General features: G+C 41.4%; 2 protein-coding genes across 6 annotated transcripts in view; one reads left to right on the forward strand and one right to left on the reverse strand.

The window, feature by feature from the left end:
• The window catches only part of LOC139750835 (metallophosphoesterase MPPED2), a 378,611-nt gene that overhangs the window by 130,046 nt on the left and 225,034 nt on the right, over positions 1–23,531 (forward strand). The gene's annotated exons all lie outside the window — the stretch shown is intronic.
• LOC139750833 (uncharacterized) overlaps positions 2,072–23,531 on the reverse strand; it is a 50,595-nt gene continuing 29,135 nt past the window's right edge. Inside the window, exon 4 of the mRNA XM_071665608.1 lies at positions 2,072–3,665. Within this exon, the coding sequence (XP_071521709.1) occupies positions 2,757–3,665 (909 nt within the window). The 3' untranslated portion in view covers positions 2,072–2,756. The remainder of the gene's footprint in view (positions 3,666–23,531) is intronic.

A 23,531-nucleotide genomic window follows, 5' to 3' on the forward strand; every position in this document is an offset into this window, starting at 1 on the left:
ATATCAATCATCCCTGGGGATAGGGGTGAAAGAATACTTCCCATGCATTCCTCACGTGTTGTAGAAGGCGACTAGAGGGGACAGGAGCAGGGGGCCAGAAATCCTCACCTCCTTGTATTTTAACTTTCTAAAAATGGGAAACAGAAGGAGTCACGCGGGGAGTGCTCATCCTCCTTGTAGACTCAGATTGGGGTGTCTAAATGTGTGTGGATGTAACCAAGATGTGAAAAAAGGAGAGACAGGTAGTATGTTGGAGGAAAGGAACCTGGATGTTTTGGCTCTGAGTGAAACGAAGCTCAAGGGTAAAGGGGAAGAGTGGTTTGGGAATGTCTTGGGAGTAAAGTCAGGGGTTAGTGAGAGGACAAGAGCAAGGGAAGGAGTAGCAGTACTCCTGAAACAGGAGTTGTGGGAGTATGTGATAGAATGTAAGAAAGTAAATTCTCGATTAATATGGGTAAAACTGAAAGTTGATGGAGAGAGATGGATGATTATTGGTGCATATGCACCTGGGCATGAGAAGAAAGATCATGAGAGGCAAGCGTTTTGGGAGCAGCTGAATGAGTGTGTTAGTGGTTTTGATGCACAAGACCGGGTTATAGTGATGGGTGATATGAATGCAAAGGTGAGTAGTGTGGCAGTTGAGGGAATAATTGGTATACATGGGGTGTTCAGTGTTGTAAATGGAAATGGTGAAGAGCTTGTAGATTTATGTGCTGAAAAAGGACTGGTGATTGGGAATACTTGGTTGAAAAAGCGAGATATACATAAGTATACGTATGTAAGTAGGAGAGATGGCCAGAGAGCGTTATTGGATTACGTGTTAATTGACAGGTGCGCGAAAGAGAGACTTTTGGATGTTAATGTGCTGAGAGGTGCAACTGGAGGGATGTCTGATCATTATCTTGTGGAGGCTACGGTGAAGATTTGTATGGGTTTTCAGAAAATTAGAGTGAATGTTGGGGTGAAGAGGGTGGTGAGAGTAAGTGAGCTTGGGAAGGAGACTTGTGTGAGGAAGTACCAGGAGAGACTGAATACAGAATGGAAAAAGGTGAGAACAATGGAAGTAAGGGGAGTGGGGGAGGAATGGGATGTATCTAGGGAATCAGTGATGGAGTGCACAAAAGATGCTTGTGGCATGAGAAGCATGGGATGTGGGTTGATTAGAAAGGGTAGTGAGTGGTGGGATGAAGAAGTAAGATTATTAGTGAAAGAGAAGAGAGAGGCATTTGGATGATTTTTGCAGGGAAAAAATGCAATTGAGTGGGAGATGTATAAAAGAAAGAGACAGGAGGTCAAGAGAAAGGTGCAAGAGGTGAAAAAGAGGGCAAATGAGAGTTGGGGTGAGAGAGTATCATTAAATTTTAGGGAGAATAAAAAGATGTTCTGGAAGGAGGTAAATAAAGTGCGTAAGACAAGGGAGCAAATGGGAACTTCAGTGAAGGGCGCTAATGGGGAGGTAATAACAAGTAGTGGTGATGTGAGAAGGAGATGGAGTGAGTATTTTGAAGGTTGGTTGAATGTGTTTGATGATAGAGTGGCAGATATAGGGTGTTTTGGTCGAGGTGGTGTGCAAAGTGAGAGGGTTAGGGAAAATGATTTGGTAAACAGAGAAGAGGTAGTAAAAGCTTTGCGGAAGATGAAAGCCGGCAAGGCAGCAGGTTTGGATGGTATTGCAGTGGAATCTATTAAAAAAGGGGGTGACTGTATTATTGACTGGTTGGTAAGGTTATTTAATGTATGTATGACTCATGGTGAGGTGCCTGAGGATTGGCGGAATTAGTGCATAGTGCCATTGTACAAAGGCAAAGGGGATAAGAGTGAGTGCTCAAATTACAGAGGTATAAGTTTGTTGAGTATTCCTGGTAAATTATATGGGAGGGTATTGATTGAGAGGGTGAGGGCATGTACAGAGCATCAGATTGGGGAAGAGCAGTGTGGTTTCAGAAGTGGTAGAGGAAATGAAATTATGAATGATTATAATTGTGAATTATAAATAAATTCCCTTGATGACATGTCAATAATAAGAATACAGTATGTACAGTAAAAAGAAAATTGGCCATTGAAATGAAGGTGAATCAAGATATTTTAATCATAGTTTTATACATTTTAAACAAAACCAATTCTTCATCTTTTATATTTAATGGCTGGCATAACTGAATGAGTAAGAATTATTCTCATGTACATCATATGCACATACAGTGGAAAAGGTTTATAGGAAGTTTCTTAAACTGCATAAAGCAGAGCTCTGTGGCATTGTAAAAATCTTAGGATATCTTACATAATTGACATGATCATAATTTTCAAGGAATTATGCACAAGTAATATGATAATGTACTTTTACACACCTGATACACTGTTTTCATGAGTTATGTATTGAGTTTGATACTAGAAATGAGAAGTACATATTCACTGTGAAACATGAAATAGATGACAGAAACATTCAGTCTAGTTTGCATAGGAGTCTTGACTAAAATCATGATATTTTACCATTACAATATTCACTAGACATGAAGCAGAATAGTTTTGATATTACAGAAATGTATTTATATTCAACTTGACTGTAAATTTGAGAAATACCAAATATCAATGATTCTTTTAATTAGGATTTTAGTCTATTTGCTTCATTTTTTGATGTAAAATTACCTTTTTCTGTATTCCCTAGAAATACCCAGCCTCCTGAGGAAGCACTTGCTCTATAGATATACTTACTCAATGTCCTTCAGATTCCCAATAGATTTTATATTTTTTCTCAAGGTTTAACTTATGAGGTTTTGTATGAGAAAACTTTGACCTCGTGTACTTGAGTTGTAGAATTTATGTGCTACAATGTCTCCCTGATTAATATCAGTTTCACTTGCATCTTGATTGTAGAGGACCTTGCTTTTTGTATCATAAATTACAGAGGCTTCAGTGTCAAGTATGTCCTTTCTGAGCTGTATTGGAACTGGAACAGTTTGTGGCTGCTTTTGCATATTCTTAGGGTTAGGATTGTCCAGTCTTGGGTCACATGTCATAGGCGTAATGATATTTGGGCTTCCTTCCTGGTGTTGGTGGGATGGTAGTAATTGTGGTAAGTGCTGAAAGATGGACCATGGGCTTAGGAACATATTTTTAGTGTCATCACTTTTAACATTTCCATAAGAAGATTCATATATTTTATTATTTTTCTTTATATTAGGTATCAAAGCTCTCTGTTTCATGGTGTCTGTTGACCACATTTGCATACCTGTAGCATTTTCTTCAGTTTCTCTTGCTAATTGTTGAGCATCCTTTAAGAATTCTCTATTCATTGGAAAATTCAAATCTGATATCATAGTAAGGTCTTTGAGGCTGCTGCCTACACAGTCATTTACAAGATTTTTCTCAAAGCTTAATGTGGTTGGACTTGATACCAAAAGGCTTTCTGAATGCAAAGTGCTGGCAGCTCCTGATTGTGTACTGGCAGCCATGTTGCAATCAGCGACCTTTTGCCTGTCTTTTTGAAATGATGTCACCTCTCTCCTCACTTCATTATTGGGATCCTCTTTAGAGGATCCTGGTGTACATGTAGACTGCCTTGGACGCCTTTTTCTCCGTCGATAATTCCCATTTTCAAACATGTCAGAGCAGCTAGGATCAAGGGCCCAATAGCTTCCTTTTCCAGGTCTACCCTTTTCTCTTGGGACCTGCAAAAAAGTGTAAGATTTAAATACTTATGATTTTAAGGTAAAATGGAGCAACTCCAGTAATCAGCTGAAGACCCAATGGAAATATAATCAAGGGCAAACAGGTAAGTTATTACATCTGTTCATGTTGAGATAAAACAGCAACCTAAATCATGAAATCTGCCAAACTTTAGGTTCTAGTAACTGCATGTGTTCAAATGCTGAATATTTGGTAAAGTGTGTGAAAGAAGAAAGCTGTCAGTAAATGTGAATAAGAACAAGGTTATTAAGTACAGTAGTGTTGAGGGACAAGTCAATTAGGAGGTAAGTTTGAATGAAGAAAAACTGGAGGAAGTGAAGTGTTTTAGACATCTGGGAGCGGATTTGGCAGCAGTTGGAACCATGGAAGCGGAAGTGAATCATAGGGTGGGGGAGGCGGCGAAAGTTCTGGGAGCGTTGAAGCATGTGTGGAAGTCGAGAACGTTATCTTGGAAAGCAAAAATGGGTATGTTTGAAGGAATAGTGGTTCCAACAATGTTATATGGTTGCGAGGCGTGGGCTATAGATAGAGTTGTGCGCAGGAGGGTGGATGTGCTGGAAATGAGATGTTTGAGGACAATATGTGGTGTGAGGTGGTTTGATCGAGTGAGTAATAAAAGGGTAAGAGAGATGTGTGGTAATAAAAAGAGTGTGGTTCAGAGAGCAGAAGAGGGTGTTTTGAAGTGGTTTGGCCACATGGAGAGAATGAGTGAGGAAAGATTGACCAAGAGGATATATCTGTCAGAAGTGGAGGGAACGAGGAGAAGTCGGAGATCAAATTGGAGGTGGAAAGATGAAGTGAAAAAGATTTTGAGTGATTGGGGCCTGAACATGCAGGGGGGTGAAAGGTGTGCAAGGAATAGAGTGAATTGGAACGATGTGGTATACTGGGGTCAACTTGCTGTCAATGGATTGAACCAGGGCATGTGAAGCTTCTGGGCTAAACCATGGAAAGTTTTGTGGGGCCTGGATGTGGAAAGGGAGCTGTGGTTTCGGTGCATTATACATGATAGCTATGTTTATACATTATTATTCATCGTATGTCTGCATGTGTATATATATGTATACGTTGAGATGTATGAGTATGTGGACGTGTATGTATATACATGTGTATGTGGGTGTGTTGGGCCATTCTTTCATCTGGTTCCTTGCGCTACCTCGTTAACACGGGAGACAGCGACAAAGTACAATAAAAATAAGAACGTAAATCTATGATGTAATTAGACAATTAAGACTTATTCTTCATAAAATGTTTGTGTTAGTCACTTTAGAGTCTGAAAATTCATATAACCATATCTTACTAATGAAGAAATGATCCTTAAAAATACAGCACATGACATAAGCATGAATTTTAGATGAATGAATTAAAATACTCACAAGCTGAATCTTGGAAAATATAAATATATATATTTTTTTTTCATAAATGTTTGCTATATCCTGTATTAGTTAGTTAGCACAAGGTAGGGACTAAGCAAGTGCCTCATTCTCCCACACTGATTCTCTAGCTTTCACGTGTAATGCCCCAAAACTACAGCCCCTTATCCACAATCGGGCCCCATAGACCTTCCTATGGTTTTCCCAAGCCACTTCATATATGTAAAAATATGTTTATACATTATTATTCATCGTAACACCAGGACTCTTTCATAGAAATTTGACTTGGGCAATTATCAGTAAACACACACACACACACACACACACACACATACACACACACACACCCAGGGGGTAGCAATGCTGTTTCATGCAGGGCAGGGTAGCAACAGGAATGGATGAAGGCAAGCAAGTATGAAGATGTTAATGTGCTGAGAGGGGCAGCTGGAGGGATGTCTGATCACTATCTTGAGGAGGTGAAGATGAAGATATGTAGAGGTTTTCAGAAAAGGAGAGAGAATGTTGGGGAGAAGAGAGTGGTGAGAGTAAGTGAGCTTGGAAAGGAGACTTGTGTGAGGAAATACCAGGAGAGATTGAGTGCAGAATGGCAAAAGGTGAAAGCAAATGACGCAAGGGGGAGTGGGGTTGGAATGGGATGTATTTAGGGAACCAGTGATGGTTTGTCCAAAAGATGCATGTGGCATGAGAAAGGTGGGTGGTGGGCAGATTACAAAGGGTATTGAATGGTGGGATGAAGAAGATTGTTAGTGAAAGAGAAGAGAGAGGTGTTTGGATGATTTTTGCATGGAAGTAGTGCAAATGACTGGGAGATGTATAAAAGAAAGCAGCAGGAGGTTAAGAGAAAGGTGCAAAAGGTGAAAAAGAGGGTAAATGAGAGTAGGGGTGAGAGAGTATCATTAAATTTTAGGAAGATTGATAAAAAGATATTTTGGAAGGAGGTAAATAAAGTGCATAAGAAAAGTAAAGGAGGCAAATGGGGAAGTGATAACAAGCAGTGATGAGAGAGAAGGAGATGGAGTGAATATTTTGAAGGTTTGTTGAATGTGTTTGATGATAGAGTGGCAGATATTGGGTGTTTTGATTGAGGTGGTGTGTGAAGTGAGAGGATCAGGGAGAATAGTTTGGTGAACAGAGAAGAGGTAGTGAAAACTTTGCAGAAGATGAAAGCTGGCAAGGTGGCGGGTTTGGATGGTATTGCAGTAGAATTTATAAAAAAGGGGGTGACTATGTTGTTGATTGGTGGGTAAGGATATTCAATGTATGTATGGATCATGGTGAAGTGCCTGAGGATTGGCAGAATGTATGCTTAGTGCCACTTACAAAGGCAAAGGGGATAAAGATGAGTGTTCAAATTACAGAGGCGTAAGTTTGTTGAGTATACCTTGGAAATATATGGGAGGGTATAGATTAAGAGGGTGAAGGCATGTACAGAGCATCAGATTAGGGAAGAGCAGTGTGGTTTCAGAGGTGGTAGAGGATGTGTGGATCAGGTGTTTGCTTTAAAGAATGTATGTGAGAAATACTTAGAAAAACAGATGAATTTGTACATAGCATTTATGGATCTGGAGAAAGCATATGATAGGGTTGATAGAGATACTTTGTGGAAGGTTTTAAGAGTATATGGTGTGGGAGGTAAGTTGCTAGAAGCAGTGAAAAGTTTCTACCAAGGATGTAAAGCATGTGTATGAGTAGGAAGAGAGGAAAGTGATTGGTTCCCAGTGAATGTTGGTTTGCGGCAGAGGTGCGTGATGTCTCCATGGTTGTTTAATTTGTCTATGGATGGGGTGGCTAGACAGGTGAATGCAAGATTTTGGAGAGAGGGGCAAGTATGCAGTCTGTTGTGGATGAGAGGGCTTGGGAAGTGAGTCAGTTGTTGTTCGCTGATGATATAGTGCTGGTGGCTCATTCCGGTGAAAAACTGCAGAAGTTGGTGACTGAGTTTGGTAAAGTGTGTGAAAGAAGAAAGTTGAGAGTAAATCTGAATAAGAACAAGGTTCTTAGGTTCAGTAGGGTTGAGGGACAAGTTAACTGGGAGGTAAGATTGGATGGAGAAAAAGTGGAGGAAGTGAAGTGTTTTAGATATCTGGGAGTGGACTTAGTAGTGGTTGGAACCATGGAAACGGAAGTGAGTCATAGGGTGAGGGAGAGAGCGAAGGTTCTGGGAGCGTTGAAGAATGTGTAGAAAGCAAGAACGTTATCTTGGAGAGCAAAAATGGGTACGTGAGAAAGGAATAGTAGTTCCATCCAACAATGTTATATGGTTGCAAGGCATGGGCTAAAGATGGGGTTGTACGGAGGAGGGTGGATGTGTTGGAGATGAAATGTTTGAGGACAATATGAGGTGTGAGGTGGTTTGTTCGAGTAAGTAATGTAAGGGTAAAGTAAATGTGTGGAAATAAAAAGAAGTATGGTTGGGATAGCAGAAGAGGGTGTGTTGAAATGGTTTGGACATATGGAGAGAATTTGTGAGGAAAGATTGACAAAGAGGATATATGCGTTCAGAGGTAGTGGGAACAAGAAGTGGGAAATCAAATTGGAGGTGATAGGATGGAGTGAAAAAGATTTTGAGCGATCAGGTCCTTAACATACAGGAGGGTGAGAGGCGTGCAAGAAATGAGCGAATTGGAACAATGTGGTATACTGTGGTTGATGTGCTGTCAGTGGACTGAACCAGGGCACGTGAAGTGTCTGGGGTAAACCATGGAAAGGTCTTTGGGGCCTGGACTTGGATAGGAAGCTGTGGTTTCGGTGCATTACACTTGACAGCTAGAGGCTGATTGTGAATGAATGTGGCCTTTTTGTCTGTATTTCAGGCGCTGGCTCGCTGAAGCAGGGGATAGCGATGCTGTTTTCCTATGGAGTGGAGTAGTGACAAGAATGGATGAAGACTAGCAAATATGAATATGTACATGTTTGTGTATGTAATGTCAGTGTATGCATATGTATATGTACATTCTGTGTTGATATGTATATGTCTTTATGTGGGAGTATATATATATATTTTTTTTTTTTTTTTTTTCAAACTATTCGCCATTTCCCGCGTTAGCGAGGTAGCGTTAAGAACAGAGGACTGGGCCATTGAGGGAATATCCTGACCTGGCCCCCTTCTCTGTTCCTTCTTTTGGAAAATTAAAAAAAATTGAGAGGGGAGGATTTCCAGCCCCCCACTCCCTCCCCTTTTAGTCGCCTTCTACGACACGCAGGGAATACGTGGGAAGTATTCTTTCTCCCCTATCCCCAGGGATATATATATATATATATTTTTTTTTTTTCAAACTATTCGCCATTTCCCGCATTAGCGAGGTAGTGTTAAGAACTGAGGACTGGGCCATTGAGGGAATATCCTCTCCTGGCCCCCTTCTCTGTTCCTTCTTTTGGAAAATTAAAAAAAATTGAGAGGGGAGGATTTCCAGCCCCCCACTCCCTCCCCTTTTAGTCGCCTTCTACGACACGCAGGGAATACGTGGGAAGTATTCTTTCTCCCCTATCCCCAGGGAATATATATATATATATATATATATATATATATATATATATATATATATATATATATATATATATATATATATATATATATTAAACCTTACCAACCAGTCAATAATACAGTCACCCCCTTTTTTAATAAATTCCACTGCAATACCATCCAAACCTGCTGCCTTGCCGGCTTTCATCTTCCGCAAAGCTTTTACTACCTCTTCTCTGTTTACCAAATCATTTTCCCTAACCCTCTCACTTTGCACACCACCTCGACCAAAACACCCTATATCTGCCACTCTATCATCAAACACATTTAACAAACCTTCAAAATACTCACTCCATCTCCTTCTCACATCACCACTACTTGTTATCACCTCCCCATTTGCGCCCTTCACTGAAGTTCCCATTTGCTCCCTTGTCTTATGCACTTTATTTACCTCCTTCCAGAACATCTTTTTATTCTCCCTAAAATTTAATGATACTCTCTCACCCCAACTCTCATTTGCCCTCTTTTTCACCTTTTTGGAAAGAGGGGCAAGTATGAAGTCTGTTGGGGATGAGAGAGCTTGGGAAGTGAGTCAGTTGTTGTTCGCTGATGATACAGCGCTGGTGGCTGATTCATGTGAGAAACTGCAGAAGCTGGTGACTGAGTTTGGTAAAGTGTGTGAAAGAAGAAAGTTAAGAGTAAATGTGAATAAGAGCAAGGTTATTAGGTACAGTAGGGTTGAGGGTCAAGTCAATTGGGAGGTAAGTTTGAATGGAGAAAAACTGGAGGAAGTAAAGTGTTTTAGATATCTGGGAGTGGATCTGGCAGCGGATGGAACCATGGAAGCGGAAGTGGATCATAGGGTGGGGGAGGGGGCGAAAATCCTGGGAGCCTTCAAGAATGTGTGGAAGTCGAGAGCATTATCTCGGAAAGCAAAAAATGGGTATGTTTGAAGGAATAGTGGTTCCAACAATGTTGTATGGTTGCGAGGCGTGGGCTATGGATAGAGTTGTGCGCAGGAGGATGGATGTGCTGGAAATGAGATGTTTGAGGACAATGTGTGGTGTGAGGTGGTTTGATCGAGTAAGTAACATAAGGGTAAGAGAGATGTGTGGAAATAAAAAGAGCGTGGTTGAGAGAGCAGAAGAGGGTGTTTTGAAATGGTTTGGGCACATGGAGAGAATGAGTGAGGAAAGATTGACCAAGAGGATATATGTGTCGGAGGTGGAGGGAACGAGGAGAAGTGGGAGACCAAATTGGAGGTGGAAAGATGGAGTGAAAAAGATTTTGTGTGATCGGGGCCTGAACATGCAGGAGGGTGAAAGAAGGGCAAGGAATAGAGTGAGTTGGATTGATGTGGTATACCGGGGTTGACGTGCTGTCAGTGGATTGAATCAGGGCATGTGAAGCGTCTGGGGGTAAACCATGGAAAGCTGTGTAGGTATGTATATTTGCGTGTGTGGACGTATGTATATACATGTGTATGGGGGTGGGTTGGGCCATTTCTTTCGTCTGTTTCCTGCGCTACCTCGCAAATGCGGGAGACAGTGACAAAGAAAAAAAAAAAAAAGAATATATATATATATATATATATAATATATATATATATATATATATATATATATATATTAGGTACAGTAGGGTTGAGGGTCAAGTCAATTGGGAGGTAAGTTTGAATGGAGAAAAACTGGAGGAAGTAAAATGTTTTAGATATCTGAGAGTGGATCTGGCAGCGGATGGAACCATGGAAGCGGAAGTGAATCATAGGGTGGGGAGGAGGCGAAAAGAATGTTTGGAAGTCGAGAACATTATCTCGGAAAGCAAAAATGGGTATGTTTGAAGGAATAGTGTTTCCAACAACGTTGTATGGTTGCGAGGCATGGGCTATGGATAGAGTTGTGCGCAGGAGGGTGGATGTGCTGGAAATGAGATGTTTGAGGACAATATGTGGTGTGAGGTGGTTTGATTGAGTAAGTAATGTAAGGGTAAGAGAGATGTGTGGAAATAAAAAGAGCGTGGTTGAGAGAGCAGAAGAGGGGTTTGGGCACATGGAGAGAATGAGTGAGGAAAGATTGACCAAGAGGATATATGTGTCTGAGGTGGAGGGAACGAGGAGAAGTGGGAGACCAAATTGGAGGTGGAAAGATGGAGTGAAAAAGATTTTGAGTGATTGAGGCCTGAACATGCAGGAGGGTGAAAGGCGGGCAAGGAATAGAGTGAATTGGATCGATGTGGTATACCGGGGTCAACGTGCTATCAATGGATTGAATCAGGGCATGTGAAGCATCTGGGGTAAACCATGGAAAGTTCTGTGGGGCCTGGATGTGGAAAGGGAGCTGTGGTTTCGGGCATTATTACATGACAGCTAGAGACTAGATGTGAACGAATGGGGCCTTTGTTGTCTGTTCCTAGTGCTACCTCGCACACATGAGGGGGGAGGGGGATGTTATTCCAAGTGTGGCGAGGTGGCGATGGGAATAAATAAAGGCAGACAGTATGAATTATGTACATGTGTATATATGTATATGTCTGTGTGTGTATATATGTGTGTACATTGCGATGTATAGGTATGTATATTTGCGTGTGTGGACGTGTATGTATATACATGTGTATGGGGTGGGTTGGGCCATTTCTTTCGTCATTTTCCTTGCGCTACCTCGCAAATGTGGGAGACAGCGACAAAGCAAAATAAATAAATAAAATATATATACATAATATATATATATATATATATATATATATATATATATATATATATATATATATATATATATATATATAAGGTGAGAACAATGGAAGTAAGGGGTGTGGGGAGGAATGGGATGTATTTAGGGAATCAGTGATGGATTGCGCAAAGATGCTTGTGGCATGAGAAGAGTGGGAGGTGGGTTGATTAGAAAGGGTAGTGAGTGGTGGGATGAAGAAGTAAGATTATTAGTGAAAGAGAAGAGAGAGGCATTTGGACAATTTTTGCAGGAAAAAAATGCAATTGAGTGGGAGATGTATAAAAGAAAGAGACAGGAGGTCAAGAGAAAGGTGCAAGAGGTGAAAAAGAGGGCAAATGAGAGTTCGGTGAGAGAGTATCATTAAATTTTAGGGAAAATAAAAAGATGTTCTGGAAGAAGGTAAATAAAGTGCGTAAGACAAGGGAGCAAATGGGAACTTCAGTGAAGGGCACAAATGGGGAGGTGATAACAAGTAGTGGTGATGTGAGAAGTAGATGGAGTGAGTATTTTGAAGGTTTGTTGAATGTGTTTGATGATAGAGTGGCAGATATAGGGTGTTTTGGTCGAGGTGGTGTGCAAAGTGAGAGGGTTAGGGAAAATGATTTGGTAAACAAAGAGGTAGTAAAAGCTTTGCGGAAGATGAAAGCCGGCAAGGTAGCAGGTTTGGATGGTATTGCAGTGGAATTTATTAAAAAAGGGGGTGACTGTATTATTGACTGGTTGGTAAGGTTATTTAATGTATGTATGACTCATGGTGAGGTGCCTGAGGATTATCGGAATGTGTGCATAGTGCCATTGTACAAAGGTAAAGGGGATAAGAGTGAGTGCTCAAATTACAGAGGTATAAGTTTGTTGAGTATTCCTGGTAAATTATATGGGAGGGTATTGATTGAGAGGGTGAAGGCATGTACAGAGCATCAGATTGGGGAAGAGCAGTGTGGTTTCAGAAGTGGTAGAGGATGTGTGGATCAGGTGTTTGCTTTGAAGAATGTATGTGAGAAATACTTAGAAAAGCGAATGGATTTGCATGTAGCATTTATGGATCTGGAGAAGGCATATGATAGAGTTGATAGAGATGCTCTGCGGAAGGTATTAAGAATATATGGTGTGGGAGGCAAGTTGTTAGAAGCAGTGAAAAGTTTTTATCGAGGATGTAAGGCATGTGTACGTGTAGGAAGAGAGGAAAGTGATTGGTTCTCAGTGAATGTAGGTTTGCGGCAGGGGTGTGTGATGTCTCCATGGTGGTTTAATTTGTTTATGGATGGGGTTATTAGGGAGGTGAATGCAAGAGTTTTGGAAAGAGGGGCAAGTATGAAGTCTGTTGGGGATGAGAGAGCTTGGGAAGTGAGTCAGTTGTTGTTCGCTGATGATACAGCGCTGGTGGCTGATTCATGTGAGAAACTGCAGAAGCTGGTGACTGAGTTTGGTAAAGTGTGTGAAAGAAGAAAGTTAAGAGTAAATGTGAATAAGAGCAAGGTTATTAGGTACAGTAGGGTTGAGGGTCAAGTCAATTGGGAGGTAAGTTTGAATGGAGAAAAACTGGAGGAAGTAAAGTGTTTTAGATATCTGGGAGTGGATCTGGCAGCGGATGGAACCATGGAAGCGGAAGTGGATCATAGGGTGGGGGAGGGGGCGAAAATCCTGGGAGCCTTCAAGAATGTGTGGAAGTCGAGAGCATTATCTCGGAAAGCAAAAATGGGTATGTTTGAAGGAATAGTGGTTCCAACAATGTTGTATGGTTGCGAGGCGTGGGCTATGGATAGAGTTGTGCGCAGGAGGATGGATGTGCTGGAAATGAGATGTTTGAGGACAATGTGTGGTGTGAGGTGGTTTGATCGAGTAAGTAACATAAGGGTAAGAGAGATGTGTGGAAATAAAAAGAGCGTGGTTGAGAGAGCAGAAGAGGGTGTTTTGAAATGGTTTGGGCACATGGAGAGAATGAGTGAGGAAAGATTGACCAAGAGGATATATGTGTCGGAGGTGGAGGGAACGAGGAGAAGTGGGAGACCAAATTGGAGGTGGAAAGATGGAGTGAAAAAGATTTTGTGTGATCGGGGCCTGAACATGCAGGAGGGTGAAAGAAGGGCAAGGAATAGAGTGAGTTGGATTGATGTGGTATACCGGGGTTGACGTGCTGTCAGTGGATTGAATCAGGGCATGTGAAGCGTCTGGGGTAAACCATGGAAAGCTGTGTAGGTATGTATATTTGCGTGTGTGGACGTATGTATATACATGTGTATGGGGGTGGGTTGGGCCATTTCTTTCGTCTGTTTCCTGCGCTACCTCGCAAATGCGGGAGACAGTGACAAAGAAAAAAAAAAAAAGAATATATATATATATATATATATATATATATATATATATATATATATATATATATATATATTAGGTACAGTAGGGTTGAGGGTCAAGTCAATTGGGAGGTAAGTTTGAATGGAGAAAAACTGGAGGAAGTAAAATGTTTTAGATATCTGAGAGTGGATCTGGCAGCGGATGGAACCATGGAAGCGGAAGTGAATCATAGGGTGGGGGAGGAGGCGAAAAGAATGTTTGGAAGTCGAGAACATTATCTCGGAAAGCAAAAATGGGTATGTTTGAAGGAATAGTGTTTCCAACAACGTTGTATGGTTGCGAGGCATGGGCTATGGATAGAGTTGTGCGCAGGAGGGTGGATGTGCTGGAAATGAGATGTTTGAGGACAATATGTGGTGTGAGGTGGTTTGATTGAGTAAGTAATGTAAGGGTAAGAGAGATGTGTGGAAATAAAAAGAGCGTGGTTGAGAGAGCAGAAGAGGGGTTTGGGCACATGGAGAGAATGAGTGAGGAAAGATTGACCAAGAGGATATATGTGTCTGAGGTGGAGGGAACGAGGAGAAGTGGGAGACCAAATTGGAGGTGGAAAGATGGAGTGAAAAAGATTTTGAGTGATTGAGGCCTGAACATGCAGGAGGGTGAAAGGCGGGCAAGGAATAGAGTGAATTGGATCGATGTGGTATACCGGGGTCAACGTGCTATCAATGGATTGAATCAGGGCATGTGAAGCATCTGGGGTAAACCATGGAAAGTTCTGTGGGGCCTGGATGTGGAAAGGGAGCTGTGGTTTCGGGCATTATTACATGACAGCTAGAGACTAGATGTGAACGAATGGGGCCTTTGTTGTCTGTTCCTAGTGCTACCTCGCACACATGAGGGGGGAGGGGGATGTTATTCCAAGTGTGGCGAGGTGGCGATGGGAATAAATAAAGGCAGACAGTATGAATTATGTACATGTGTATATATGTATATGTCTGTGTGTGTATATATGTGTGTACATTGCGATGTATAGGTATGTATATTTGCGTGTGTGGACGTGTATGTATATACATGTGTATGGGGGTGGGTTGGGCCATTTCTTTCGTCATTTTCCTTGCGCTACCTCGCAAATGTGGGAGACAGCGACAAAGCAAAATAAATAAATAAAATATATATACATATATATATATATATATATATATATATATATATATATATATATATATATATATATATATATATATAAGGTGAGAACAATGGAAGTAAGGGGAGTGGGGGAGGAATGGGATGTATTTAGGGAATCAGTGATGGATTGCGCAAAAGATGCTTGTGGCATGAGAAGAGTGGGAGGTGGGTTGATTAGAAAGGGTAGTGAGTGGTGGGATGAAGAAGTAAGATTATTAGTGAAAGAGAAGAGAGAGGCATTTGGACAATTTTTGCAGGAAAAAAATGCAATTGAGTGGGAGATGTATAAAAGAAAGAGACAGGAGGTCAAGAGAAAGGTGCAAGAGGTGAAAAAGAGGGCAAATGAGAGTTGGGGTGAAAGAGTATCATTAAATTTTAGGGAAAATAAAAAGATGTTCTGGAAGAAGGTAAATAAAGTGCGTAAGACAAGGGAGCAAATGGGAACTTCAGTGAAGGGCACAAATGGGGAGGTGATAACAAGTAGTGGTGATGTGAGAAGTAGATGGAGTGAGTATTTTGAAGGTTTGTTGAATGTGTTTGATGATAGAGTGGCAGATATAGGGTGTTTTGGTCGAGGTGGTGTGCAAAGTGAGAGGGTTAGGGAAAATGATTTGGTAAACAAAGAGGTAGTAAAAGCTTTGCGGAAGATGAAAGCCGGCAAGGTAGCAGGTTTGGATGGTATTGCAGTGGAATTTATTAAAAAAGGGGGTGACTGTATTATTGACTGGTTGGTAAGGTTATTTAATGTATGTATGACTCATGGTGAGGTGCCTGAGGATTATCGGAATGTGTGCATAGTGCCATTGTACAAAGGTAAAGGGGATAAGAGTGAGTGCTCAAATTACAGAGGTATAAGTTTGTTGAGTATTCCTGGTAAATTATATGGGAGGGTATTGATTGAGAGGGTGAAGGCATGTACAGAGCATCAGATTGGGGAAGAGCAGTGTGGTTTCAGAAGTGGTAGAGGATGTGTGGATCAGGTGTTTGCTTTGAAGAATGTATGTGAGAAATACTTAGAAAAGCGAATGGATTTGCATGTAGCATTTATGGATCTGGAGAAGGCATATGATAGAGTTGATAGAGATGCTCTGCGGAAGGTATTAAGAATATATGGTGTGGGAGGCAAGTTGTTAGAAGCAGTGAAAAGTTTTTATCGAGGATGTAAGGCATGTGTACGTGTAGGAAGAGAGGAAAGTGATTGGTTCTCAGTGAATGTAGGTTTGCGGCAGGGGTGTGTGATGTCTCCATGGTGGTTTAATTTGTTTATGGATGGGGTTATTAGGGAGGTGAATGCAAGAGTTTTGGAAAGAGGGGCAAGTATGAAGTCTGTTGGGGATGAGAGAGCTTGGGAAGTGAGTCAGTTGTTGTTCGCTGATGATACAGCGCTGGTGGCTGATTCATGTGAGAAACTGCAGAAGCTGGTGACTGAGTTTGGTAAAGTGTGTGAAAGAAGAAAGTTAAGAGTAAATGTGAATAAGAGCAAGGTTATTAGGTACAGTAGGGTTGAGGGTCAAGTCAATTGGGAGGTAAGTTTGAATGGAGAAAAACTGGAGGAAGTAAAGTGTTTTAGATATCTGGGAGTGGATCTGGCAGCGGATGGAACCATGGAAGCGGAAGTGGATCATAGGGTGGGGGAGGGGGCGAAAATTCTGGGAGCCTTGAAGAATGTGTGGAAGTCAAGAACATTATCTCAGAAAGCAAAAATGGGTATGTTTGAAGGAATAGTGGTTCCAACAATGTTGTATGGTTGCGAGGCGTGGGCTATGGATAGAGTTGTGCGCAGGAGGATGGATGTGCTGGAAATGAGATGTTTGAGGACAATGTGTGCTGTGAGGTGGTTTGATCGAGTAAGTAACGTAAGGGTAAGAGAGATGTGTGGAAATAAAAAGAGCGTGGTTGAGAGAGCAGAATAGGGTGTTTTGAAATGGTTTGGGCACATGGAGAGAATGAGTGAGGAAAGATTGACCAAGAGGATATATGTGTCGGAGGTGGAGGGAATGAGGAGAAGTGGGAGACCAAATTGGAGGTGGAAAGATGAAGTGAAAAAGATTTTGTGTGATCGGGGCCTGAACATGCAGGAGGGTGAAAGGCGGGCAAGGAATAGAGTGAATTGGATCGATGTGGTATACCGTGGTTGACGTGCTGTCAGTGGATTGAATCAGAGCATGTGAAGCATCTGGGGTAAACCATGGAAAGCTGTGTAGGTATGTATATTTGCGTGTGTGGACGTATGTATATACATGTGTATGGGGGTGGGTTGGGCCATTTCTTTCGTCTGTTTCCTTACGCTACCTCGCAAACGCGGGAGACAGCGACAAAGAAAAAAAAAATATATATATATATATATATATATATATTTTTATATTATTTTTTTATTATACTTTTATTATACTTTTTATTATATATATATATATATATATATATATATATATATATATATATATATATATATATATATATATATATATATTTTAGGGAGAATAAAAAGATGTTTTGGAAGGAGGTAAATAAAGTGCGTAAGACAAGGAAACAAATGGGAACATCAGTGAAGGGGGCTAATGGGGAGATGATAACAAGTAGTGGTGATGTGAGAAGGAGATGAAATGAGTATTTTGAAAATTTGTTGAATGTGTTTGATGATAGAGTGGCAGATATAGGGTGTTTTGGTTGAGGTGGTGTGCAAAGTGAGAGGGTTAGGGAAAATGATTTGGTAAACAGAGAAGAGGTAGTAAAAGCTTTGCGGAAGATGAAAGCCGGCAAGGCAGCGGGTTTGGATGGTATTGCAGTGGAATTTATTAAAAAAGGGGTGACTGTATTGTTGACTAGTTGATAAGGGTATTTAAAGTGTGTATGACTCATGGTGAGGTGCCAGAGGATTGACGGAATGCTTGCATAGTGCCATTGTACAAAGGCAAAGGGGATAAAAGTGAGTGCTCAAATTACAGAGGTATAAGTTTGTTGAGTATTCCTGGAAAATTATATGGGAAGGTATTGATTGAGAGGATGACGGCATGTACAGAGCACCAGATTGGGGAAGAGCAGTGTGGTTTCAGAAGTGGTAGAGGATGTGTGGATCAGGTGTTTGCTTTGAAGAATGTATGTGAAAAATACTTAGAAAAGCAAATGGATTTGTATGTAGCATTTATGCATCTGGAGAAAGCATATGATAGAGTCGATAGAGATGCTCTGTGGGAGGTAATAAGAATATATGGTGTGGGAGGCATATGGGGTGGCGACGGGATTGAATAAGGGTAGACGTTATGAATTATGTACATGTGTATATATGTAAATGTCTGTGTGTGTGTCACTGTCTCATGCATTAGTGAGGTAGTGCAAGGAAACAGACGAAAGAATGGTCCAACCCACCCACATACACATGTATATGCATACATGTCCACACATGCACATATACATACCTATACATTTCAACGTGTACATATATATACATACACAGACATATACATATATACACTTGTACATAATTTACACTTGCTGCCTTTATTCATTCCCGTCGCGACCCCGCCACACATGAAATAATAACCCCCTCTCCCCACACGCGCATGGTAGCATTACGAAAAGACAACAAAGGCCACATTCGTTCACACTCAGTCTCTAGCTGTCATGTATAATGTACCAAAACCATAGCTCCCTTTCCACATCCAGGCCCCACAAAACTTTCCATGGTTTACCCCAGACGCTTCACATGCCCTGGTTCAATCCATTGACAGCACGTTGACCCCAGTATACCACATCCTTCCAATTCACTCTATTCCTTGCACACCTTTCACCCTCTTGCATGTTCAGGCCCCGATGGCTCAAAATCTTTTTCACTCCATCCTTCCATCTCCAATTTGGTCTCCCACTTCTCCTCGTTCCCTCCACGTTTGACACATATATCCTCTTTGTCAATCTTTCGTCACTCATTCTCTCTATGTGACCAAACCATTTCAATGCACCCTCTTCTGCTCTCTCGACCACACTCTTTTTATTACCACACATCTCTCTTACCCTTTCATTACTTACTCGATCAAACCACCTCACACCACATACTGTCCTCAAACATTTCATCTCCAACACATCCACCCTCCTCCGTACAACCCTATCTTTAGCCCATGCCTCGCAACCATATAACATTGTTGGAACTACTATTCCTTTAAACATACCCATTTTTGCTCTCCGAGACAATGTTCTCTCCCTCTGCACATTCTTCATCTCTCCCAGAACCTTCGCTCCCTCCCCCAGCCTGTGACTCACTTCCACTCACATGGTTTCATTCGCTGCTAAGGCCACTCCCAGATATCTAAAACACTTCACTTCCTCCAGTTTTTCTCCATTCAAACTTACATCCCAGTTAACTTGTCCCTCAACCCTACTCGACCCAATAACCTGGCTCTTATTCACATTTACTCTCAGCTTTCTCCATTCATACACTTTTCCAAACTCAGTCACTAATCTCTGCAGTTTCTCACACAAATCAGCCACTAGAGCTGTGTCATCGGTGAACAACAACTGACTCACTTCCCAGGCCCATTTTTGCTTTCCAAAATATTGTTCTCACCTTCCACACATTTTTCAATGCGTCCAGAACTTTTGCCCCCTCCCCCACCCTGTGACTCATTTCTGCTTCCATGGTTCCATCCACTCCCAAATCCACTCCCAGATATCTAAAACACTTCACTTCCTCCAGTTTTTCTCCATTCAAACTTACCTCCCAGTTGATTTGTCCCTCAACCCTACTGTACCTAATAACCTTGCTCTTATTCACATTTACTCATAGCTTTCTTCTTTCACACACTTTACCAAACTCAGTCACCAACTTCTGCAGTTTCTCACCCAAATCAGCCACCAGCGCTGTATCATCATAGTGTTGCACATGATCTAGTACATGCATAAAACCATGAGGAAAAGGAAACATGATAAGTTCCCAGGTGCACTTTTGTGTAATGATCACATTATCAAAGGAGATACAAGAATGAGAAAGAAGACATAGATCAGTCAGTTGAGGTATAAGGAAGAAACTTAGCTAAGATGCCATTGGTAAACAAGCGTTACCAGATGGTGGTGTTTGGGTATGGCATCATGCCTGTCATAAAATTTTTATTAGTGTGTGGACAGGAAAGGGAAGTGTTTATATATTTTCCCTATGATGAAGCTATCAAGTTTGCATAAACCTTCACCAATATTAATGTTACGATTCTTTGTGTATTCCATAACAGAAGAGTCAATGTCTTTTGTGGTACAGGAGTTTTTTATAATAGCTGAGACAGCACGGGCAGCTGAGGCCCTAATCAAGAGAATGGTGGGAGTAAGAGAGCTTGGAAAGGAGACTCGAGTGAGGAAGTACCAAGAGAGATTGAGTGTAGAATGGCAAGAGTTGAGAGCAAATGTAGTGAGGGGTTTGGGTGAGGAATGGGATGTATTTAGGGAAGCAGTAATGGCATGTACAAAAGATGCTTGTGGGAGGTGGCAGGTTAGAAAGGGTAGTGAGTCGTGGGATGAAGAAGTAAAGTTGTTAGTGAAAGAGAAAAGAGAGGCATTTGGAAGATACTTGCAAGGATGGACTGTGAATGACCAAGAGATGTATAAGAGAAAGTGGCAGGTCAAGAATTAGGTGCAAGAGTTGCAAAAGAGGACAAATGAGAGTTGGGGTGAGAAAGTATCATTAAACTTTAGGGGAGAATAAAAAGATGTTTTGAAAAGAGGTAAATAATGTGTGTAAGAGAAGAGGTCAAATAGGAATATCGGTGAAGGGGGCAAGGGGGAAGTGATAACAGGTAGTGATGAAGTAAGGAGGAGATGGAGTGAGTATTTTGAAGGTTTGTTGAATATGTTTAATGATAGAGTGGCAGATGTAGGTTGTTTTGGTCAGGTTGATGTGAGAAGTGGGAGAGTCAGAAAGAGTGGTTTGGTGAAGAGAGAAGAGATGGTGAAAGCCTTTTGGAAGATGAAATCCAACAAGGTGGCAGATTTGGATGGTATTGCAATTGAATTTTTTAAGAAAGGGGATGACTGTGTTGTTGATTGGTTGGTAATGATATTCATTATGTATGGATCATGATGAAGTGCCTGAGGATTGGCAGAATTCATGTATAGTGCCATTGCACAAAGGCAAAGGGGATAAAGGTGAGTGTTCAAACTAGAGGCATAAGTTTGTTGAGTATTCCTTGAAAATTGTATGGGAGATTATTGATTGAGAGGGTCAAAGCATATACAGAACATCAGATTCAGGAAGAGCCATCTAGTTTAGAAGTGGTAGAGGATGTGTGGGTCATACGTTTGCTTTGAAGAATGTATTTGAGAAATACTTAAAGAAACATGTATTTGTATATGACATTTATGGATCTGGAGAAAGCATATGACAGGGTGGATAGAGATGCTTTGTGGAAGGTCTTAAGAGTGTATGGTAGGGGAGGTAAACTGCTAGAAGCAGTGAGAAGTTTCTGTCAAGCATGTAGGGCATGTATTCGAGTGGGAAGAGAGGAGACTGATTGGGTCCCAGTGAAGGTCAATCTGCGGCAGGAGTGTAAGATGTCATCCCATTGTTTTTTAATTTGTTTATGGATGGGGTGGTTAGGGAGGTAAATGCAAGAGTTTTGGAGAGAGGGGCAAGTATCCAGTCTATTAGGAATAAGAGGACCTGGGAAGTGAGTCGGTTGTTGCTTGCTGATGATACAGTACTGGCGGCTGATTCAAGTGAGAAACTGCAGAAGTTGGTGACTGAGTTTGAAAAAGTGTGTGAAAGGAGAAAGTTGAGAGTAAATGTGAATAAGAGCAAGGTTATTAGGTTAAGCAGGGTTGAGGGATGATTTAGTTGGGATGTGGGTTTGAATGGAGAAAAATTGGAGGAAGTGAAGTGTTGTTTTAGATATCTGGGAGTGGACGTAGCAGCGAATGGAACCATGGAAATGGAAGTGAGTCATAGGGTGAGGGAGGGGGTGAAGGTTCGGGAAGTGAAGAATGTGTGGAAAGAGAATGTTATCTTGGAGAGCGAAAATAGGTATGTTTGGGGGAAGAGAAGTTCCAACAGTATTATATGGTTGCGAGGCATGGGCTATAGATAGGGTTGTACGGAGGAGGGTGGATGTGTTGAAATGAAATGTTTTAGGACAGTATGTGGTGCGAGGTGGTTTGATCGAGTAAGTAATGAAAGGGTAAGAGAGATGTGTGGTAATAGAAAGAGTGTGGTTGAGAGAGCTGTTTCTTGAAATGGTTTAGACATATGAAGGGAATGAGTGAGGAAAGGATGACAAAGAGGATATATGTGTCAGAGGTGGAGGGAACAAGAAGCTGGAGACCAAATTGGAGGTGGAAAGATGGAGTGAAAACGATTTTGAGTGATTGGGGCCTGAACATGAAGGAGGGTGAGTGGCGTATGAGGAATAGAGTGAATTGGAAAGATGTGGTATACCGGGGTCAACATGCTGTCAATGGAATGAACCAGGGCATGTGAAATGTCTGGGATAAACCATGGAAAGGTCTGTTTGAGGCTGAGCATGAATGAATGTGGCCTTTTTTGTCTGTTTTCCTGGTGCTACTTTGCTGATGCAGGGGGTGGCAATGCTGTTTCCTGTGGAGTGGGATGGTGCTGGGAATGGATGAAAGCAAGTGAGTATGAATATGTACATGTGTATACATGTATATGGCTGTGTATGTGTGTATATGTATGTACATGTGTGTATGTTGATATGTATATGTATGAGCATGTATGCATACATGTGTGTATATGAGTGGCCGAGTCTTTCCTTGTCTGTCACTTGGTGCTACCTCACTGTCAGAGGTGGAGGGAACGAGGAGAAGTGGGAAACCAAATTGGAGGTGGAAAGATGGATGCATGAAATGGTGATCAAGTATTATATTTTTTTTTTATTATACTTAATTGCTGTTTCCTGCGCCGGCGAGGTAGCGTCAGGAGACAGACGAAGAATGGCCAATCCACTCATATACACACATATATATAAACACCCATACATGCACATATACATACATATACATATCAACCTATACATACATAAACATACACAGACATGTACACATGTACATATTCATACTTGCTTGCCTTCATCCATTTCTGTCGCTACCTCACCCCACAGGAAACAGCATCGCTACCCCCGCTTCAGCGAGGTAGCGCATGGAAAAATATACAAAAAAGGCCACATGTGTTCACACTCAGTCTTTAGCTGTTATGTATAATGCAGTGAAACCTAAACTCCCTATCCATTATCCAGGCCACACAGACCTTTCCATGGTTTACCCCAGACGCTTCACATGCCCTAGTTCAGTCCATTGACAGCACATTGACCCCAGTATATCACATTGTTCCATTTCACTCTATTCCTTGTATGCCTATCACCCTCCTGTACGTTCAGGCCTGATCTCTCAAAATCTTATTCACACAATCCTTCCACCTCCAATTTGGTCTCCTGCTTCTCTTTGTTCCCTCCATCTTTCCTCACTCATTCCCTCCATATGCCCACTCCATTACAACACACACCCTCTTCTGCTCTCTCAACCACACTCTTTTTACTTCAACCACACTCTTTTTATTTCCACACATCTCTCTTACCTTTTCATTACTTAATGAAACCACCTCACACCACATATTGTCCTCAAACATTTCATTTCCAACACACATCCCCCTCCTCTGTACAACCCTATCTATAGCCCATGCCTTGCAACCATAAAATATTGTTGGAACTCATATTCCTTCAAACATACCCATTTTTGCTCTCCAAGATAATGTTCTTTCCTTCCACACATTCTTCATACACATACACCATTTCCTGCATT

Source organism: Panulirus ornatus, chromosome 10 (assembly GCF_036320965.1).
Source record: "Panulirus ornatus isolate Po-2019 chromosome 10, ASM3632096v1, whole genome shotgun sequence".
Taxonomy (NCBI): Eukaryota; Metazoa; Arthropoda; class Malacostraca; order Decapoda; family Palinuridae; genus Panulirus; species Panulirus ornatus.